Source organism: Procambarus clarkii, chromosome 82 (genome assembly GCF_040958095.1).
Source record: "Procambarus clarkii isolate CNS0578487 chromosome 82, FALCON_Pclarkii_2.0, whole genome shotgun sequence".
Taxonomy (NCBI): domain Eukaryota; kingdom Metazoa; phylum Arthropoda; class Malacostraca; order Decapoda; family Cambaridae; genus Procambarus; species Procambarus clarkii.
Window position 1 is genome coordinate 7,515,561 of NC_091231.1, and position 19,176 is coordinate 7,534,736.

The window sequence follows — 19,176 nt, forward strand, 5'->3', positions numbered from 1 at the left end:
TAGCCCGTAAGTGGTGGCCCTTTTGAGCCATTTCCAGTATCAATAGATGATACTGGAGATCTGTGGAGGTGCAACTGCACCTGCGTGACGGGAGATGTCTCCCATCTTACAGCAGTCGAATGTTGTATATATATATATATATATATATATATATATATATATATATATATGTACACCTGTCCCCCTCCCTCCACGAAGGATGTAACCTGCAATCTAAGTACACAGGTATGACGTCGACTAGGTTAACGAGGCATTTGACCTGTCATCTTCAATCAGGTGCCCCTAATTATCACACGAGAGAAGCCCATGACATCACCCTAACAGGAGAAATGCTGAATAAAAACACTTGCATATTAGACACAAACCAAGATGTAAGATTATAAATTCTTGAAACCCTTCACATAACAGTGGAACAACTAGATATAAATACTCAAATAACGGAACTATTCACTCTACCCACCATGAGAGTGAGAGCACTCTACCCACCATGAGAGTGAGAGCACTCTACCCACCATGAGAGTGAGAGCACTCTACCCACCATGAGAGTGAGAGCACTCTACCCACCATGAGAGTGAGAGCACTCTACCCACCATGAGAGTGAGAGCACTCTACCCACCATGAGAGTGAGAGCACTCTACACCATGAGAGTGAGGAGCACTCTACCCACCATGAGAGTGAGAGCACTCTACCCACCATGAGAGTGAGAGCACTCTACCCACCATGAGAGTGAGAGCACTCTACCCACCATGAGAGTGAGAGCAAGACCGGACCGCAAAGATACCAATAATGACGTCACTGGCCAAAACTCCATGCCAACTACCCTGTTGTTGTTGTTATAGATTCAGCTACTCGGAACAAGTTCCAAGTAGCACGGGCTATGGTGAGCCCGTAACTTACCTGGCACAGGAGCGGGGCAAGTAGCACGGGCTATGGTGAGCCCGTAACTTACCTGGCACAGGAGCGGGGCAAGAAGCACGGGCTATGGTGAGCCTCTGTGTATGTATAGGTTATTGACCCTTATCTCTTACCCTTATCTCTTACCTTTACTCCTCACTTAACTTTATGTACCTGCCCTCCCAGCGGTATAGGTTCAATGTGCTCTCTGCTTTTAGTTAGTTACAGCACCGCTCCTGTGCCAGGTAAGTCCACTACGGGATCACCATAGCCCGTGCTACTTGGAACTTTTTGTTCCCGGTAGCTGAATCTATAACAAAATAACAAATGCTTTTAGTTAAATGCCGTCAAGCAGTACGCTATCCCGCGATAACAGCCTGATGATTAAATGCTATTTCAGTACAGAATACATTTACTAAACTGATTGATTGATGAAGATTAAGCCACCCAAGAGATGGCACGGGCATGAATAGCCCGTAAGTGGTGGCCCTTTTGAGCCATTACCAGTATCAAGAGCTGATACTGGAGATCTGTGGAGGCGCAACTGCACCCTGCGTGACGGGAGATGTCTCCCGGACCAAGTGGTGACCAGATGGTCGACGATTTACTAAACAAAAAAAACTACCACTTAAGGGCTAGTCATGCCCGTGCCACCTCTTGGGTGGCTTAATCTTCATCAATCCTAATAGCAGGAACAGTCACAGCCCTACTTCTGTGCCGGGTAAGTCCCCTACGGGATCACCATAGCCCGTGCTACTTGGGAACTCTTTGTTGCCAGAATTCTCAGTGAGAGATACACTGAGTGCTCTCAGTGTTGCTACCTCACGTGTCGGGGCCATTCCAGGCTCTTGGTGTTTGCGTAACATTCATAGAGTTATGACATTACCTTTGGTGATGCACGTTACAGAAGAGGAGACTCCTCTTATCTCTGTACACCGCCTCTCATTAACTCATCGTCTGGCGCAGAGTGAATGAAACGAGGCCACGATGTTGATATCTCACCGTCTGGCGTACAGGAGATCGTCGCAGTGTTGTGTATACACCGCCTGGCGCACAGGAAATCGTCGCAGTGTTGTGCATACACCGCCTGGCGTACAGGAGATCGTCGTAGTGTTGTGCATACACCGCCTGGCGCACAGGAGATCGTCGCAGGGTTGTGCATAGACCGCCTGGCGCACAGGAGATCGTCGTAGTGTTGTGTATACACCGCCTGGCGCACAGGAGATCGTCGCAGTGTTGTGTATACACCGCCTGGCGCACAGGAGATCGTCGCAGTGTTGTGTATACACCGCCTGGCGCACAGGAGATCGTCGCAGTGTTGTGCATACACCGCCTGGCGCACAGGAGATCGTCGCAGTGTTGTGCATACACCGCCTGACGCACAGGATATCGTCGTAGTGTTGTACATACACCGCCTGACGCACAGGAGATCGTCGTAGTGTTGTGCATACACCGCCTGACGCACAGGAAATCGTCGTAGTAACTTCACCGACTGAGGACCAGGGAAGCGAAGCAGGGAGGGGTACCTGGCCCTCGGGGCAGCGTAAGGGAGGCCGCTGCCTTAACAGAGACCTACTGATAAGTCCAATTACGGAACTCTTTGAGTCCCACGACCAGAGAGATTCTGTGCTGAATACAGATTCGTGGTCACTACACAAAAGGGACCGAGGCTAGTATTCTAGGTTTAGGAAATGGGAGTGGGCTGGAGGGATAGGGAGAAGGAGTGCTGAAGGAACACGTAGGGAAGGAGGAAGAGGGGGGGGGCAGAGAAGAAGGAAGATTGGGGTACCGGAGATGGGAAGGAGGGTAACGTAGGGAAGGAGGAGGCTAACGGGGGGAGGGGGGAATTTAACTGGTAAATGTGCCTATGTAACGGACCAGTTCATACCGCAATCCTTGCTTTAATAGGAGAGAGAGAGAGAGAGAGAGAGAGAGAGAGAGAGAGAGAGAGAGAGAGAGAGAGAGAGAGAGAGAGAGAGAGAGAGAGAGAGAGAAAGGCAGCAATGGAGAAGGTGAAAGAGAATGACGAAGGAAGAATAGAATGGGAGGGATCGGTAAGGAACAGTGATGGAAGGAGGGATGAATGAGTAGAGGAGTGGAGTGTGCAGACAGAGAAAAAGGGAGAGAGGAAGGAGGTGCAAGACGTAAGATAAGGCAACCGTTCAACATGTCAACAACAGGATTAAGATTTCGCAGAGTTAAAAGCCTCAGAGGATGGCAGGTGTAAGGGGTGGGGTGTAAGGGGCAGAGGTGTGGGGGAGTGTGGGTAGAGTGGAGGGGTGGGAGATAGGATGAGTGGTGGGGGGAGGGGGTTAGGGAATGATACGAGGATGACAGGTTGGGGGGGGATAGGTAGATGGTGGAATATGAAAAGTGGTGGAAGAAGAATTGGGTGGGGATAGTGCATAAATGGTGGAAATGAAGGAGAAGAAATGGATGAATAGTAAGGGATAGTGATGGGGAAATGGATGAATATCATGAGTGAAGGGAGGGGGCCCAGAGGAAGTGAGGTGGAGTATTGAGAGGATTAGAGACACTAATCAGGAAGCATCAGTCTGGAATTATTCCAAACTCCTGAAACAGAAGGAAAACAGGACATTGTTATTGTCATACCTTCCTCCTCCTCCTCGACCCAAAATGGATGATTGAGAGCACGCGACACAAAGACCCGCTCTGTCCACAAGTCGATCAGGTCTCTGACACTTTCAGAGTCCAATTATCTTAACGAAGAGTCGGGTATCTTCGGCACTAATTACGCCTCCTAAAGCCCCTGACTCGCCCGGTATTTTCAAACTACAGAAAGGAGTCGGCATCAATCAGAATCCTTTCTGCTCACCGGGTTAACTCGTGCAATAAATTGACAAGTCAGTAGTAACAGACATGTTCAATTGTGCTGGATCCTAAAACAATTCAAGGTTTGCTTATGATTCAACATCATGTTGTGCAAGAAAATAGCAGGTAGCTGTTTGGCTCGAAAATAGTATGAAATGTTTGGATGATGAATGAGTAAAAGATATATATATATATATTTTTTTTTTTGGGGGGGGGGGGGAGGGACACAGAAAGCCATTGCCAATTAGAGGGTCAAGATTCTTACCTGCTCCCACCGCTTGTATTCCCTCTCCTCTTTTCAACCTCTCATCCATTCACGTCTTTATTAACTCTTTCTCGCTCTTCCTCTCTGTCTGTTGGTCCTTGCTAGACATTTTTCACTGTCTTATTATCTCTGTCTCTCTCCCTATCTTTCTGCCCGTCTCTGTCTCTCTCTCTGACACGACTGAACCTATCTCGTGAAGAGTTCTCTCCAGGTGCTCCGATGGTTGGGCGGTCGTCAGCGGGCGCTCACAGGCACTTCACCTGACGTACGCGTCGTTGAAACGTGAATCGAAATCAGCCAATAGCTCTTGTGAATATAAAAAGGGAACGTCGAGTTCTAATTCTGCTCATAGTTACAAGATGGGTAACACGTGAATAACGGAGGGGATGAACGTAGGGGGGGGGGTGGATTGGGGGGGTTTGGTGGAGGTATGAATGGATGTCTGGCCTTGAGAGAGGGGGGGAGGAGGATGTGGAGGTTCCTTGGAGACTGAGTCCTTGAATTAACTGGGATTTGCATTCCCATTTTTGTACTGCAATAGAAGATATTTCTATTTTGTTTAGTTTGGGAAAACGAAGCATATTTTGCTCGTTAGTTCTTATTCGTGGGTTAAACTTGCTTGTTGTCTGCGTCCTACGTAAATAGAAAAATAAATACTATAGCAAGTGTTCATATTAGAATATTTATATTTGTTTTTGTTTTAATTGTAAATAGTTTTTTTAGTGTTCTGGTTTGGATGAAGTGCGCGGGAGCTGATGTGGGTCATCACCAACGATCAATATAGCGGAGGGTGAGACATGGCTCTCTCTCTCTCTCTCTCTCTCACTCCTTCTCATCTTCTTAATCCTTTGACTCCAATCTTGCCCTCTCTCTCTCCCTCCCCGTCTCTCATCGCCGTTGTCAGGCATTCCGCTTTCTTTCATAGTGATATCTTTCTGATTTTTTTCTTTCCCTTCCCACTCCTTCCTTTTTTCTCTGTCGTTATCTTAGAGGCTGTTTCACGTTCCTTGCGTTTCTTTCTCTTTCGCGATTTGTCCGTTCATTTTAGCTCTCTCTGTCTCCACCTTCTTATTAACATCTTAATTGCTTTCTCCTCATTTATGAGCGTACTTCACACCTCTTTCCTCACCTTTCTTTCTTATGTCCCCTTAAAGCCCCTTCATTCCTCTTGGCTTCACCTCCTCCACGCCCTCTCTTAAGCTGCTACTCCTCCTTCTTCTCCTCCTCCTCCTCTTCCCTCCTCTTCCTGGTCGCTGGCATTGATGCTTCAGCTCGAGGGCCCTGAAGGACTTCTTTAGAATTCAAAATAGAAACCTAGCACGCCCACATACGGCCAGGTCTTGTGTGTGTGTGTTCACCGATAGCTGTTGCTGTCTGTGTTCTGTCGCTGCGTTGATGTGGCGGCGTTGATGTGACGGCGTTGATGTGACGGCGTTGATGTGACGGCGTTGATGTGACGGCGTTGATGTGGTGGCGTTGATGTGACGGCGTTGATGTGGTGGCGTTGATGTGACGGCGTTGATGTGACGGCGTTGATGTGACGGCGTTGATGTGGCGGCGCTGATGTGGCGGCGTTGATGTGATGGCGTTGATGTGGCGGCGTTGATGTGCTGCGTTGATGTGACGGCGTTGATGTGGTGGCGTTGATGTGACGGCGTTGATGTGACGGCGTTGATGTGGCTGCGTTGATGTGGCGGCGTTGGTGTGGTGGCGTTGATGTGGCGGCGTTGATGTGGCGGCGTTGATGTGGCGGCGTTGATGTGACGGCGTTGATGTGACGGCGTTGATGTGGCGGCGCTGATGTGGCGGCGTTGATGTGGCGGCGTTGATGTGGTGGCGTTGATGTGTCTGTTTTTCACGGGGCTGTTCTTGCTGCTGTCGTTGTTGATGTCGCTGTTGCTGATGGGGCTGTGGTTGATGTTGATGCCACTAACTGGTGTCGCTGTTGAAGCTGCTGAGGTTGCTGATGATGTGGTTGTAGATGCCTTGGTTGTTGATGCTGTGGTTGTTAATGCTGCGGTTGTTAATTCTACTGGAAGTTAATCCTCCTTCGGAGTAACTTCTTGTCTTCTGTTTCTTAAGTACTTACCTACAGGAGCCACTTCCCTGTTTCTCCAGCCTGTGGACAGGTCTCGTGTTGGGGGAACTGTGTTAATATGTATTTTGACAGTCAAAAAGCTTTATCATTCTTCGTGAGTATGTCTTATATGAACCTCAGCATCAGTACTTTTTTTTCTACTTTTCATTAGGTTTCTAAACTCTAATGTATTCTCGTTTATGGTTTGCTTACATGTCTCTTTCTCTCTCTCTCTCTCTTTCTCTCTCTCTCTCTCTCTCTCTCTCTCTCTCTCTCTCTTTCTTTCTCTCTCTCTCTGGTTCCTTTCATCCTTTGCGAAGTTTATCTTCGACCTTACATTTGTGATCTCTGTTGGTTTATACGTGCTTAAATGCTGCCCTCCTGAATGCTGCCCTCCTGAATGCTGGCCTCCTGAATGCTGCACTCCTGAATGCTGGCCTTTCAAAATTCATTTTATTTATTATGCACCCTATACCAATTCCGTGGGTGGTGGTGGTGGTGGAGGTATTACAGAGGACATTTTAGAATCTGTTTATATCTTGAAATTCATTATCCTTTTAGTCGGGGGGAAAATATCAAAGGTCAATGTACAACGATCAATCATTCCCAAGGGAGCTGTATAGCTGACTTTCCTTATGTTCACCTCGCGGCTATAAACAGCTTGATTGATCACCTCCCTCTGAGCCTTCGGGAGGTTCCCAGTTTTGCCACTATATAATCTTGCTATAATTCTAATCACTGATGATTAAGAGTCGAATTTGATTCTCTACTTGCAACCGAGTTATCGATCCATATACTTATACTTATAAGCACTACAACTGCGGCGCATTAGTGAATTGAAAAGGGCCGAAATATTGACCTTTCTTCGGGTCAATAAATATTGGTCTGGAATTGTTCAGTAGGTGGAACCACTGTTCCATCCAAATGGTGGAACAAAATGTTAGGGGAATGAAAGCACTTCCCATCTGACTTCGTGAGCACGACCCCGTCTAAAGACAGGAAGATAGAGGGGTTTATATTTTCCATAATCTCGCATCTAATTGGAAATAGAGTCGAGACAAGAGGAATGAGAGATGAAGAAGCAACATCCGTTCCTTATTTTGGGACATTCCAGTTATGTGTAAACAGCCCAAATTCCGGTGAAAGACACTTGTCGTTCACTCTACACACTCAGAGTGTACAGGCCCAATTGCACAGGCACTTGTGCATAAAGTGCACAATTGTTTGTCATTAATATAGCTGCCTCTTTTATGTTGAGTTTTCCATACTTCCTCTCAGAGGTTATAAAGTTCTCTCTCACATTTCTCACGTAACTCTGCTACTTGGCACTTCTAGTAGGCACCCATGTTTTCCAATTCTTCCTCACTTTCTCATCTGTTTCTGCAATATCTTAGAACTTTTTATTATCTTTGTGTAACTCTCTGGCTCTGAGTTCCTCTAGTACCCCTCCTATTTCCCCTATTCCCTCCCCCCTTCACTTTTATTGCTTATTTCCTCTATTTCATACAGTGTTTCCCCTCATATCGTCCAGCCCTTTCCTCAGCATTTTCTCTCATTCTAACTCCTGTTTGTACATTTGCTCCTATATAACATCCCACTCCTATTGGAACCATGTTTTGTTTTCTGTATACATCTGCCTCGAAAACGACTTTATCCCCGAGATCCACTGTTATGCCTCTCCTCCCAATGCTGTGCATCCTCAGAGCTTCAATGCCTTATATATTTCCTTGAACCACCCCATCAGCGCCCCTCTGTCCGCTACCAGCAACCCCTGCTCTATGCTATCATGCTCCCTTGTGTTCATGCTGAAGTGTGTTCATGCTGAAGTGTGTTCATGCTGGGGGAGGGGACGTACATCATCCTCCCCCCTTTTCCTCTCTGTGGTGGTGTACAGCAACACGTTTTCAAAACACTGAATATATTCTCCGTGTCGTTTTGCCAGCTGGTAAATCCTTGAACCTTCTACCATCACCTTAATATTGCAGGAGTCGCGGATATATTATGTTTTTTGGTTCTGCCTTGTTAGAAATTGACGGAGCAACTAAGCTTGGGAACTATGTTGTGTTCGTGAAGGTGATATAACACACACACACACACACACACACACACACACACACACACACACACACACACACACACACACACACACACACACACTCACACTCACACAGACACACATAGACACACACACACACATTATCCTTTAGATGTTTAGATTAAGAGCACTAGCAGTAAGAGGTTTCAATTATAGTAAAATTGACTGTGAATGGATCCGAGAGATGGAGAAGAGACACGAGGAACAAAAGTAGTGAAAATGCAGACAGGAACCTTCCGAGACAAGTCGGTGAAAAAACATGGAGAGAAGAAAGGGCAGTGTGGTAAACATTTTTACACTGATGTAAGTTGTGGCGGGGGAGGTGAAGTCCTGTCTTAGATTTTACCTATCATAACCCCCCAAGACCTTCCTTCATAAGACGAAGCACTCTAACCAGACTATTAACCAATATTCTTACCGGTGTGTTCAGTCGGGTATATTACTTTTATACCCGACTTTTATATATATATATATATATATATATATATATATATATATATATATATATATATATATATATATATATATATATATATATATATGCAGAAAATCCACAGAGAAATATGAAATGAGGTGAACGTTTCGGCTTGTTAAAGTCTTTGTCAACACCAGACTGTGTTAAGTCTGGTGTTGACAAAGGCTTTAACAAGCCGAAACGTTCACCTCATTTCATATTTCTCTGTGGATTTTCCGCATAAAATGATCAGTGTTTTGTGATCGTCAATTGCATATATTTAATATATATATATATATATATATATATATATATATATATATATATATATATATATATATATATATATATATATATATATATATATATATATATATAATATAATATTTCGGAATTCGGTGTGATTGAAGAGAAATGTGGGGGAATATTTCTCTATCCTCACAAGAATGCCTCGTGACACGGGGTTTGGGCCATGTTACGAACTTTTGGTTTTGTCTCCGGTGGATACACCAAAACATTATTTTAGTTGTGGGTCGAGTGAGGGGGGGGGGGGCTGGAGAGGGAGGGGCAGGAAATAGAGGAGGGAAAGGGGGGGGGAAGTGAGAGAGGGGAAAGTGATGGAATGGGAGGCGAGGAAGAGGGAAGGAGATGGAGAGGATATGAATAATATGTCTCTCCTCCCCCTTCCCACTATCACTCCACATTCCAATCCCCCCTTTTCCTTTCCCCTTCTCTCCATATCCCTATCTTCCCCATCTTCTCTCCCCTTCCATCTTTTTTCCCCTCTTCTTCTTTCCCCAACCCTCTCCAGACATTCATTTCCATTGATATCTGTACCCAAGTCTCTTTTTCCCCCTCTTCACCCCAACTCTCCCTTGACCCCCCCCTCGTCCCCCCTTCGTTTCTCCCCTTTTCCTCGTCCCCCCTTCCCCCTCCCCCCCCGTACTTCTACCCACTCCACGCAGAAAATTAATTATAAAAAAAAACCACTGAAGTAACTGCATAGATGGGTCTCAAAAATATATATATACCTACGATCACAAAAAGCTATAGCGGACTCTTATCAAATATTTCACACTTGAATCCGTGGGAGGGGGGAGGGGGTGAGGGGGGTCAATATAAATTCTAACATTTCTTTTATGGCATTTAACTTGAAACCTATACACTGCCTAACCTATGTACGTCACGGACCCCAGACCATTTCCCCTGTAAAGTTTCGTGAGACTGGCCCCTAGAATCTGGCCTCTATCTTTGGACAGGCAGATAGACAGACAGAGATTTTGTCTTATAGTCAGTTATCAATAAATGGGAATATGATTGTCTTTCCTGATTTAAAGGCCTCATCCATATCCATCCTCCTATCCACTTATCTATCTATCCATTTATTCATCCACCTATCTATTTATCCATTTATTCATCCACATATCTATCCATTTATTCATCTACGTATCTATCCATCTGTCTATTCGTGTGGCTATTTATCCATCCGTCTATCCATCTATTTATCCAAACATCATTCATTCCATCTACAAATCTATTCATTACACTATCTATAAATACATCTAGCAATCAGTCTATCCACTCATCTATACATCCATTCATCTGTCCATCTATCCATATGTTTATCCATCTGTCCATCTATACATATATTTATCCATCTATCCATCCATATATCTTTCCATCCAACTACCAATCTATCAGTCATCTTTTTAGCCATTCATCCAATTATATATCCTTCCATCTATCATTCCATCCATTCATCTACCTATCCCCCCTATCCATCCATCTACCCCTCTATGCATCCATCTATCTATCGAGAGGTGTGAGACAGGGAGGGGGGGAATGTTGGGGAGAGAGAGAGAGAGAGAGAGAGAGAGAGAGAGAGAGAGAGAGAGAGAGAGAGAGAGAGAGAGAGAGAGAGAGAGAGAGAGAGAGAGAGAGAAAGAGAGAGAGAGAGAGAGATGGAGATGGAGAGATGGAGTGCGATTGGGAGAGTGAAAGAGAGGGTAGTGATGAAGGGGAGAGAGAGAGAGAGACCTGGAAGCAGCCGGATACCCCCCTAGTGTGTGTGTGTGTGTGTATATATATATATATATATATATATATATATATATATATATATATATATATATATATATATATATATGTATATATATATATATATATATATATATATATATATATATATATATATATATATATATATATATATATATAATTTTTTTGTCAACTGAAAACTTTTTCGTTTTGACATGTATTCGAGTAGTTTTTTTTCCTGGGACGTTTTTAAGCTTTACATATTGAAAGAGACATGAGCCTCACTCCCTGGATCGTATGAACGTGTATTTTTTGGTGAATTTTTTGTTTGTTTGTTCTGTGCGTGTCAAAAAAAAAAAAAAAAAAAAAAGAGAATATATGCAGGGTTTTTTTTTTTTGAACGTGGCAACCAGCCAGCTAAGAGTTCCTGAACTTGAGACTACAGCGAGTTATAGAGAATTGGATCTCATATATTTGGCGGTAAGAGGGTTAAAATATTTTTCCCAATGACGAAAAAGATTCTTTGAATCAACTTGTTGGGTTGGATTGTCTTTTTTGATGGTGAAGGAGCCTATAATGAGTCTTGTTGACCAGACTCATCTCACATCACTTCATCTTGCAGCCTCTATCTCACAAAATCTACTTCCACAAACTCATCTTATACCATCTCAACCATCACCTCTTGAATGACCCTCCTCTCCTGCCTGTCACGACTCATCCACCCCCTCATCACTGGCCTCATCTTCATTCATACCAACTCATCCAACCATCCCCCCTTGCTACCCCTGAACCCTCCTGCTACTCCCTGAACCCTCCTGCTACCCCCTGAACCCTCCTGCTACCCCCTGAACCCTCCTGCTACCCCCTGAATCACCCATGTTTGCGCTTTCTCCATGAATCTTGTTCCCCGCGTCCATCCCCATAGAAGCCTCTTCTTCTCCCTCCCTAACGCTCTACTAACCATCACTACCACCACACACCATCGTCCCATCACCACTACTTCTTCCCATGCCTGGGGAGGTGATTGTCAAAGCTCGTGTCACTGCGTCGCAGATCCAGCAGCCTCTGATGGCTTTGTCCTGAGGCAATATTGTTTACTGCAGTGTTTAATTGGCTTGTTACCGCCTCCGATGATCGGGGACTGTGTCGAGGAGACGCATTCACTCTTGCTAGTTTCTGTGTCCTGAGAGTGTATACACACGCACTCACACGCGCGCTTTCTCCTTTACTAGGCTGTGTAATGTATTTACAAATTGCTTTAAAAGCTGGTAAAGTAAATAGTAATAAAAACGTACAGTTAGCATACGTGTGTGAAAGGAAATTACAGAAACGTGATGATCACCAGAATGATCACCAGAATGATCACCAGAATGATCACTGGAGATTGAGGAGAAAAACATGATTATCGACGAATTCTTAAACCCCGAAGAAAATGTATTTTTATTTTTATTTACCGTAATTCCATCTTCCTCACACACGAAATTCTAGCATTAAGCAGCTAACAAATATAGACAATACAAATATGGGGATTTTCAGGCTGTTTAGACCCTAAAAAAAAAAAATGTTGCAAAGGATGCCTTGCAAACGCTCAGGTCCGGTGCGAAGTTGATGCTCTGATGTTGATGTTGATCCGAAAACGCTTCAGTCACAGCTCTTACTATTATTACTATCCCCTCTACTACACCTTACTTTGCTCCTCACCTCTCTCTTGCCTATTTATTGCCTGTCTCTACTTCCTCATCACAATCGACTTGAGAATGGTCCAGGACGGACCGAAACGTCGTCGTCCCTTCACCTAACACGCTTCAGTCATGATTTTGTTTTTCATGATGTGGGTTCTCCGCATGTACAGAATGTACAGTATGTATGTATGTATGTATGAATGTATGTATGTATGTATGTATGTATGTATGTATGTATGTATGTATGTATGTATTACATATATTTAAGCACGAAGACAGGCAGAGGTGATGTTTCGGTGTATGTCCGTAGAAGATAAGAGGACACAAGCAGATGGATAATAAAAAGAGGAAATGAAGGGAGACAAAACTGGGGAGAGGGAGAGGCTAGGAGGAAGACAAGGGGAGAGAGAGGGAGAAGCTAAGAGGGAGTGAGGGAGGGTCAGTGCCTGAAGGAGTCTTCAAACACAATAGGAAAAAGAGGCATTGTCACCAAGGTCCTGTTGATGAGTCGCCTCCCCCCTTCCTCAACACCCCCCCCCACGTCTCCCTCCTCCTCAACACCCCCACCCCCACGTCTCCCCCCTCCTCATCACACCCCACGCATCCTCCCCCACCCCCCACTCCCCCGCCATAGCAGCATGTACAACCCCCCCCTACCCCCTCCACCCACAAAAAACCACTAGTTTGTTCATCCTGTCACTTGTACTTAGAAGCAGCCGGGACTTACTTAAATGTCTCAAATGAACAGCTCATCAGACAATAACATTAACGTTATCCCTTACCAAGGGGCCTGACAGCTGAGTGGAGAGCGCTCAGGATTCGACAACATGTGAAGTAGTGTATAAGGAAATACTGTTGGAATAGCAGTGTCATATAATGCTAAGGTAGGAGGAAGCTGACCTCTTCACGCAGCGATCGTTCGTGACAGCTGAATAATCTTCAGTGGGGGACATTTTTGGCGATGGTGATGACTTGCTAGCAACGGTAGAGGCAACAGGAGCAACGGCAGCAGCAACAGGAGCAACGGCAACATCAACAGCAACACCACCATTAACGGCTCAACCATTAACATCAGCAATGGTGGCACTATATATTGAGGTTATATTGAGATGATTTCAGGGTTTTTAGTGTCCCCGCGGCCCGGTCCTCGACCAGGCCTCCACCCCCAGGAAGCAGCCCCGTGACAGCTGACTAACACCCAGGTACCTATTTTACTGCTAGGTAACAGGGGCATAGGGTGAAAGAAACTCTGCCCATTGTTTCTCGCCGGCGCCCGGGATCGAACCCGGAACCACAGGATCACAAGTCCAGTGTGTGCTGTCCGATCGGCCAACCATATCCACCAGGCAGTATAACATCAACAATGGTGGCACCATACCCACCAGGCACCAGGACTTTAGCAACAGCTAGATTCACCTCCTGTTATCTTACGCTTGGGAAAACTAGACATAAATCACACCACAACTAACAAACACAATAAACAATAAACTAACAAACACCCTCAAGTCAAACGTTTCATGTTTGCTCAAGGGTGTGTGTATGTGTGTGTGTGTGTATGTGTGTGTGTGTGTGTGTGTGTGTGTGTGTGTGTGTGTGTGTGTGTGTGTGTGTGTGTGTGTGTGTGTGTGTGTATGTGTGTGTGTGTTTATATTGAACCAGCTGGCTGGCTGGAGCCTCCGAATGAAGCAAAAAAAAAAAGCCATTGATCTTCTCCTACTGGCACTAATCAACTCGAGGGTTTCAGACATATATATACCCCCCCTATTGTTAATCTCTTCCGGTAATATTACCGAAGTTTGCTTTTGGGGTGAGTGAGATTCTACCCCAAGGTATGTATGTATGTATGTATGTATGTATGTATGTATGTATGTATGTATGTATGTATGTATGTATGTATGTATGTATGAATGAACGCTTAAACGCCTCCGATAGGTCATTTTCTCCTTTCACATCAGGGTTTGTACAGGATTAAATATTCTTAGTAATAACGATGTATCTATTTTTATGAGACATAATACGTTATGATTCACACCTTTTTCTTAAGTGTTTATTTATATTTCACAATGAATACTATTTTTACGTTAGTATACAAATTATCTGCATTCTTCTATCCAGGTTTTATTTAATTTTGTTTCTGGGGGAGACTTTTTAATATTTAAATTTCAATTGAAGACATCTGATAAAAATATATCTAGTCTTGGGTTATGTGGTTGATATCAATGATGCAAATTAGAAATAGTGTGTTGTTCCGGGAAGCTGTACAGATCAAGGATTATTATCTAATCAATCCTAGTAGATGTTATCTACTATGATATCAGCGGCCGGGGAATGGGCCGAAAATAATTTACTGAGGATAACAGATTATTACGGAGAGAAGAGGCTGATAGCCACATTTTGTTTTGTGCCATGATGGCTAGAGGTGTTCTGTGTGTGTATATATATATATATATATATATATATATATATATATATATATATATATATTTTGTGGGTGGTAGGAGAAGAAAATATCAAAGTGTTCAGTGAGGATCCACAAGGTCTTCTCTGAGTACTCTTTATTTTCTTCTCCGAGGCTATGGGTCTCTACACTTGCACGAGAGGTGGTACCCCTTCTAGGTTTAAAATATATATATATATATATATATATATATATATATATATATATATATATATATATATATATATATATATATATATAATGTTATAACCAGAAAAAGTAAAATTGAAACAAGAAATTACTTGGGCGTTTTCGTGCTAATCAACACATCTTGAAAATTATGAACAATATAACTGAGTGGAGGGAAATATAGAGGCAGTAAAAGGGAGATTACATATAATAACTGTTCATGAAACACACAAATGGATGAAACTGCGTACAGGCCTATTGGCGAATACTAGTCAGTTCTTCAAAGTAGTGTTCCAATGGCTTTTTAATTGATCCATTAAAATTGCTTCCAAAAAGTACAAATCATTACTAATATTCACATTAAATGCCTTTGTAATTATCATTAATGCAGATGTCATAATATTTCTATTAAAAGGTTTACAATTTCAAATTTGTGAATGTTTGACCGAAATATAGTGTATATCACAATATTTACAAAGTATTTTGTAAATGACACAGTAATCACTGTGAGGGGCTCTTTCTGGCTAATAATTTTACAATGGCGTTTACATAATAAAACACAACATGTAAAATCAAATACTTTCAAGGCCTTGACAATGTTTTCAAACCCAGGAAAATATGGTAAGCTTAACACATGTTGGGCGAGTCTTCTCAGTTGCATATTGTAATATGTAATATACATTGTAATATGTAATATACATTGTAATATGTATGATGTGCTTCGCTACACGACAAGCTTCAAGTAAGCTTTTTGGGAGCTTGCCATAGCAAAAGACAACACATACATTATTTATCATGTGTTAATTTGTGATTAACAGCAAACAAAACACACACACACACACACACACACACACACACACACACACACACACACACACACACACACACACACACACACACGTGTGTATTGTGCTACACCAGTATACAAAATTTAAATACACCTTCATAAATATTCATCTCCCATTTCCCACCAGCCAATAGCCCAGTTAGACGAGGTAGGTGCGGCCCAGGATGGCCTCCCCTCAGCCTCCTCCCTAGAGAGAGAGAGGGTAGTGAAGGCTGCTCCTGTCTAAAGCTGTCAGGATGAGAATCAGGTCTAGTTTCCTCCTGCCAAAGCTGGCTCTCTCTCTCTCTCTCTCTCTCTCTCTCTCTCTCTCTCTCTCTCTCTCTCTCTCTCTCTCTCTCTCTCTCTCTCTCTCTCTCTCACACACACACACACACACATATCAGCCCCGTCCCTACACTCTCTTCTCCTAGCCTTAATGTCCTTTCCATACCCCTCACATTTTCCTCAAACCTTCATTCTGTCCCCAAAACATCTAGCTTCGTCTCCATTCTAACCAGGGAGAAAGGAAACGAGTCTCTTATCTTTCCAATCCCCTTTCCTCTCCATCTCATACCTATTCCTGCCTATCCCTCATTTTACACACAACGGGAGCTGTCCCGTGCTCACATCCCGAAGAGAATAGTGTCGCAAGATAGTGAAGAAAAACGATAAAAATATAGTCATTAGTGAAAATAAATATGGCATCAAAAAAACAATTCATCAAACTGAGCTCTGACAATAATCACATGCAAAGATTTCAACAGCAATTGTAGTCACAGAAACCAAACTGTCAGGAAGCCAAACATATTAATTTTGGGAGGAGTGCACATAATTGGACCTCAGCATTGGGGGAAGCCTAAGGGAACACAAGTAGCACTACGCATTTCTCCACAAAATAAATGAATGATCAGAGTAATGAGAGAGAGACGAGACAGTTACCAGCGTGTACCGAAAGTGGAAGAGGCGGAAGAACCATACATTGGTGAGTCCCAGAGTTATCAGAAAGATCTGTTCCACTGATAGAGTGGAAACAAAATGGAAAGTGAGCTAGGACGCGACGTAGCTGAGGTAGATTATATGCACGGAATGGAAAGTAGATATAACAGAACGTAATAGTCAAATGAACTTACACACCAGTAAATTAGAAATAGAGAACGGTTTCCAAGAGCTGAAACTCAACTCCTGCTAACGCAACGAGGGTGAGGATAGACATAAATGTACTTTATTTCCTGCAGCACGCTGCTTCTCCCAGTTGTTAAATTAGTATGCAAACGGCGAGCAGTCATTCGTTCCTTTGAAATACCAGCACCGATTTTACACCGTGAAGGATTGTCTTGATGTCTATTGCTGCTGAGTTGGTGAGAGGAGCCTGGGCCTCCGTTGGGGGTGGTGTTGCGGGTGATGTTGGGGGGGTGGTGTTGGGGGGTGGTGTTGGGGGGGTGTTGGTGGTGTTGGAGTGGTGTTGAGGGTGGTGTTGGGGGGGGTGGTGTTGGAGTGGTGTTGAGGGTGGTGTTGGGGGGGGTGGTGTTGGAGTGGTGTTGAGGGTGGTGTTGGGGGGGTGGTGTTGGAGTGGTGTTGGGGGGGTGTTGTTGGTGGTGTTGGAGTGGTGTTGAGGGTGGTGTTGGGGGGGTGGTGTTGGAGTGGTGTTGGGGGTGGTGATGGGGGGGGGGGTGTTGTTGGGGTGGTGTTAGGGGTGGTGTTGGGGGTGGTGATGGGGGTGGTGTTGGAGGTAGTGTTGAAGTAGTGTTGGGGGTGGTATTGAGAATGGTGTTAGGGGCAGTATTCCCTTAGATTGGAAATGTACAAATCTTTCCCGTATTTAAAGAAAAAAAACAGGCAGAAAAAGCTCAGTAGATAACAACCTTCCAATCAGATTGGATCACAACTACAAGCTCACGGAGAGAATGCTAAAGGAGGAAATCATCCACCATCTCACAGTGAACAATCTTGTAAAAATCAAATCAACATGAGTTTCTTAAAAATAGATCTTGCCTTACAAACTTACAAACCTTCTCCCATTTTTTGAAAGCGGCAACCAGCAATTCGCACAAAAGGCTTCCAGCGTGTGTAATACACACGGACTTTGCTGAAGCTTCTGATAATGTACCACAAGAAAGACTGGGAAGGAACTAACAGTCACATGGATTAACTGATGGAACACCAGATTGGATAAAACAATGGTTTAAATAATGAAAAAAAAGTGGCATACAGAAGGGGGAATGAATCTGACTGAAGAAATGTGGTGAGTGGTGTAGCAAAGTGTGTGGCAGAAATGTGGCAAAGGGTTCAGTTTAATAGCGCTAATCCTTATTCCGTCAAATACATCAACGACGTAGATGGGAATATTTTTCATCATAATTTTGCAGATGACACAAAGATTTATGATAAATAGGGAAGTTACAAATTATATTAAGGTCTTACAAAGTGATCGGCACGAACCGCACAAATTGTTGGAAGATTAGCAAATGCTTTGCAATATAGAAAAATGCAAGACCTTGCAAGTGGGGCGCAACAGGACACGTCACAACTCCTCAAAAACTTCCAACATTACCTTGCAGGAGATTAACGAGGGAAAACTACCTTGCAATCAGAATCCACCTTTAATTACACTAGTGGGAGCTGCAGTAAAAAAATAACTAACCAATTCTTAGGAATAGTTCAACGAAAGTTTGACACCAAGGAAAAGTAACTAATATAAATCTCTGGTGCACTTAGATTATTGTATCCAAACGTAGATACCTCATCTTCAGAGACACGTCTGGTTTGGGGAAAAGTGCAACACCGGGCAACAAAAATCATTCTAGAACTAAGTTGACTCCTACACCAGAAACGCTTGAGCTCCACCATGGCTAACAACACTACATATCAGATGCCGACGACGAGTCGCAATAACGCGGCTGAAGATATGATAACCAAACCACACATCAGAAAGTGTAGAAACGACGACGTTTCGGTCCGCCCTGGACCGTTATCAAGTCGTGTGATATCATGTCTCCAAACCAGACATGACAAGGCTGATCTCATCTAAACTTCGAAAATACTGAACAGTTTCGAGGATATTGATCCAGACAACTTTAAAAATATTCAGATGGGAACACAAACAAACAGTTTCAAGCGCAACAAAGCACAATGTAGCACAGAAAACAGCAGATGCTTTTCCACCTGTCTGGGGGTTTTCCTGTCATACGTATAATGATTTAGACTATGCAAGCGCTTGCTCGTTGATTACAAAGTGTTTATTACAGCATCATTTAAAGCCCCGTATATCCTGGAGACGATCACTAAATGCCACCGCTTCTAGACAGACACCGCTTCTAGACTTCTAGACAGTCGTCTTCTCTAGAATAAGGTGGGAATAACAAACCCCGAGACCAACAATGAACAAAAT

The 19,176-nt window shown here is 43.7% G+C and overlaps 1 protein-coding gene across 1 annotated transcript in view; it reads right to left on the minus strand.

Annotated features, from left to right (window-relative positions):
* The window catches only part of LOC138358307 (putative proline-rich protein 21), a 50,653-nt gene extending 32,846 nt beyond the window's left edge, over positions 1–17,807 (minus strand). Inside the window, exons 1-2 of the mRNA XM_069316161.1 lie at positions 17,798–17,807; positions 5,350–5,990 (exon numbers count right to left, since the gene is read on the minus strand). Coding sequence (XP_069172262.1) covers positions 5,350–5,990; positions 17,798–17,807 — 651 coding nt within the window. The remainder of the gene's footprint in view (positions 1–5,349; positions 5,991–17,797) is intronic.
* Between the last annotated feature and the right edge of the window lie 1,369 nt (positions 17,808–19,176).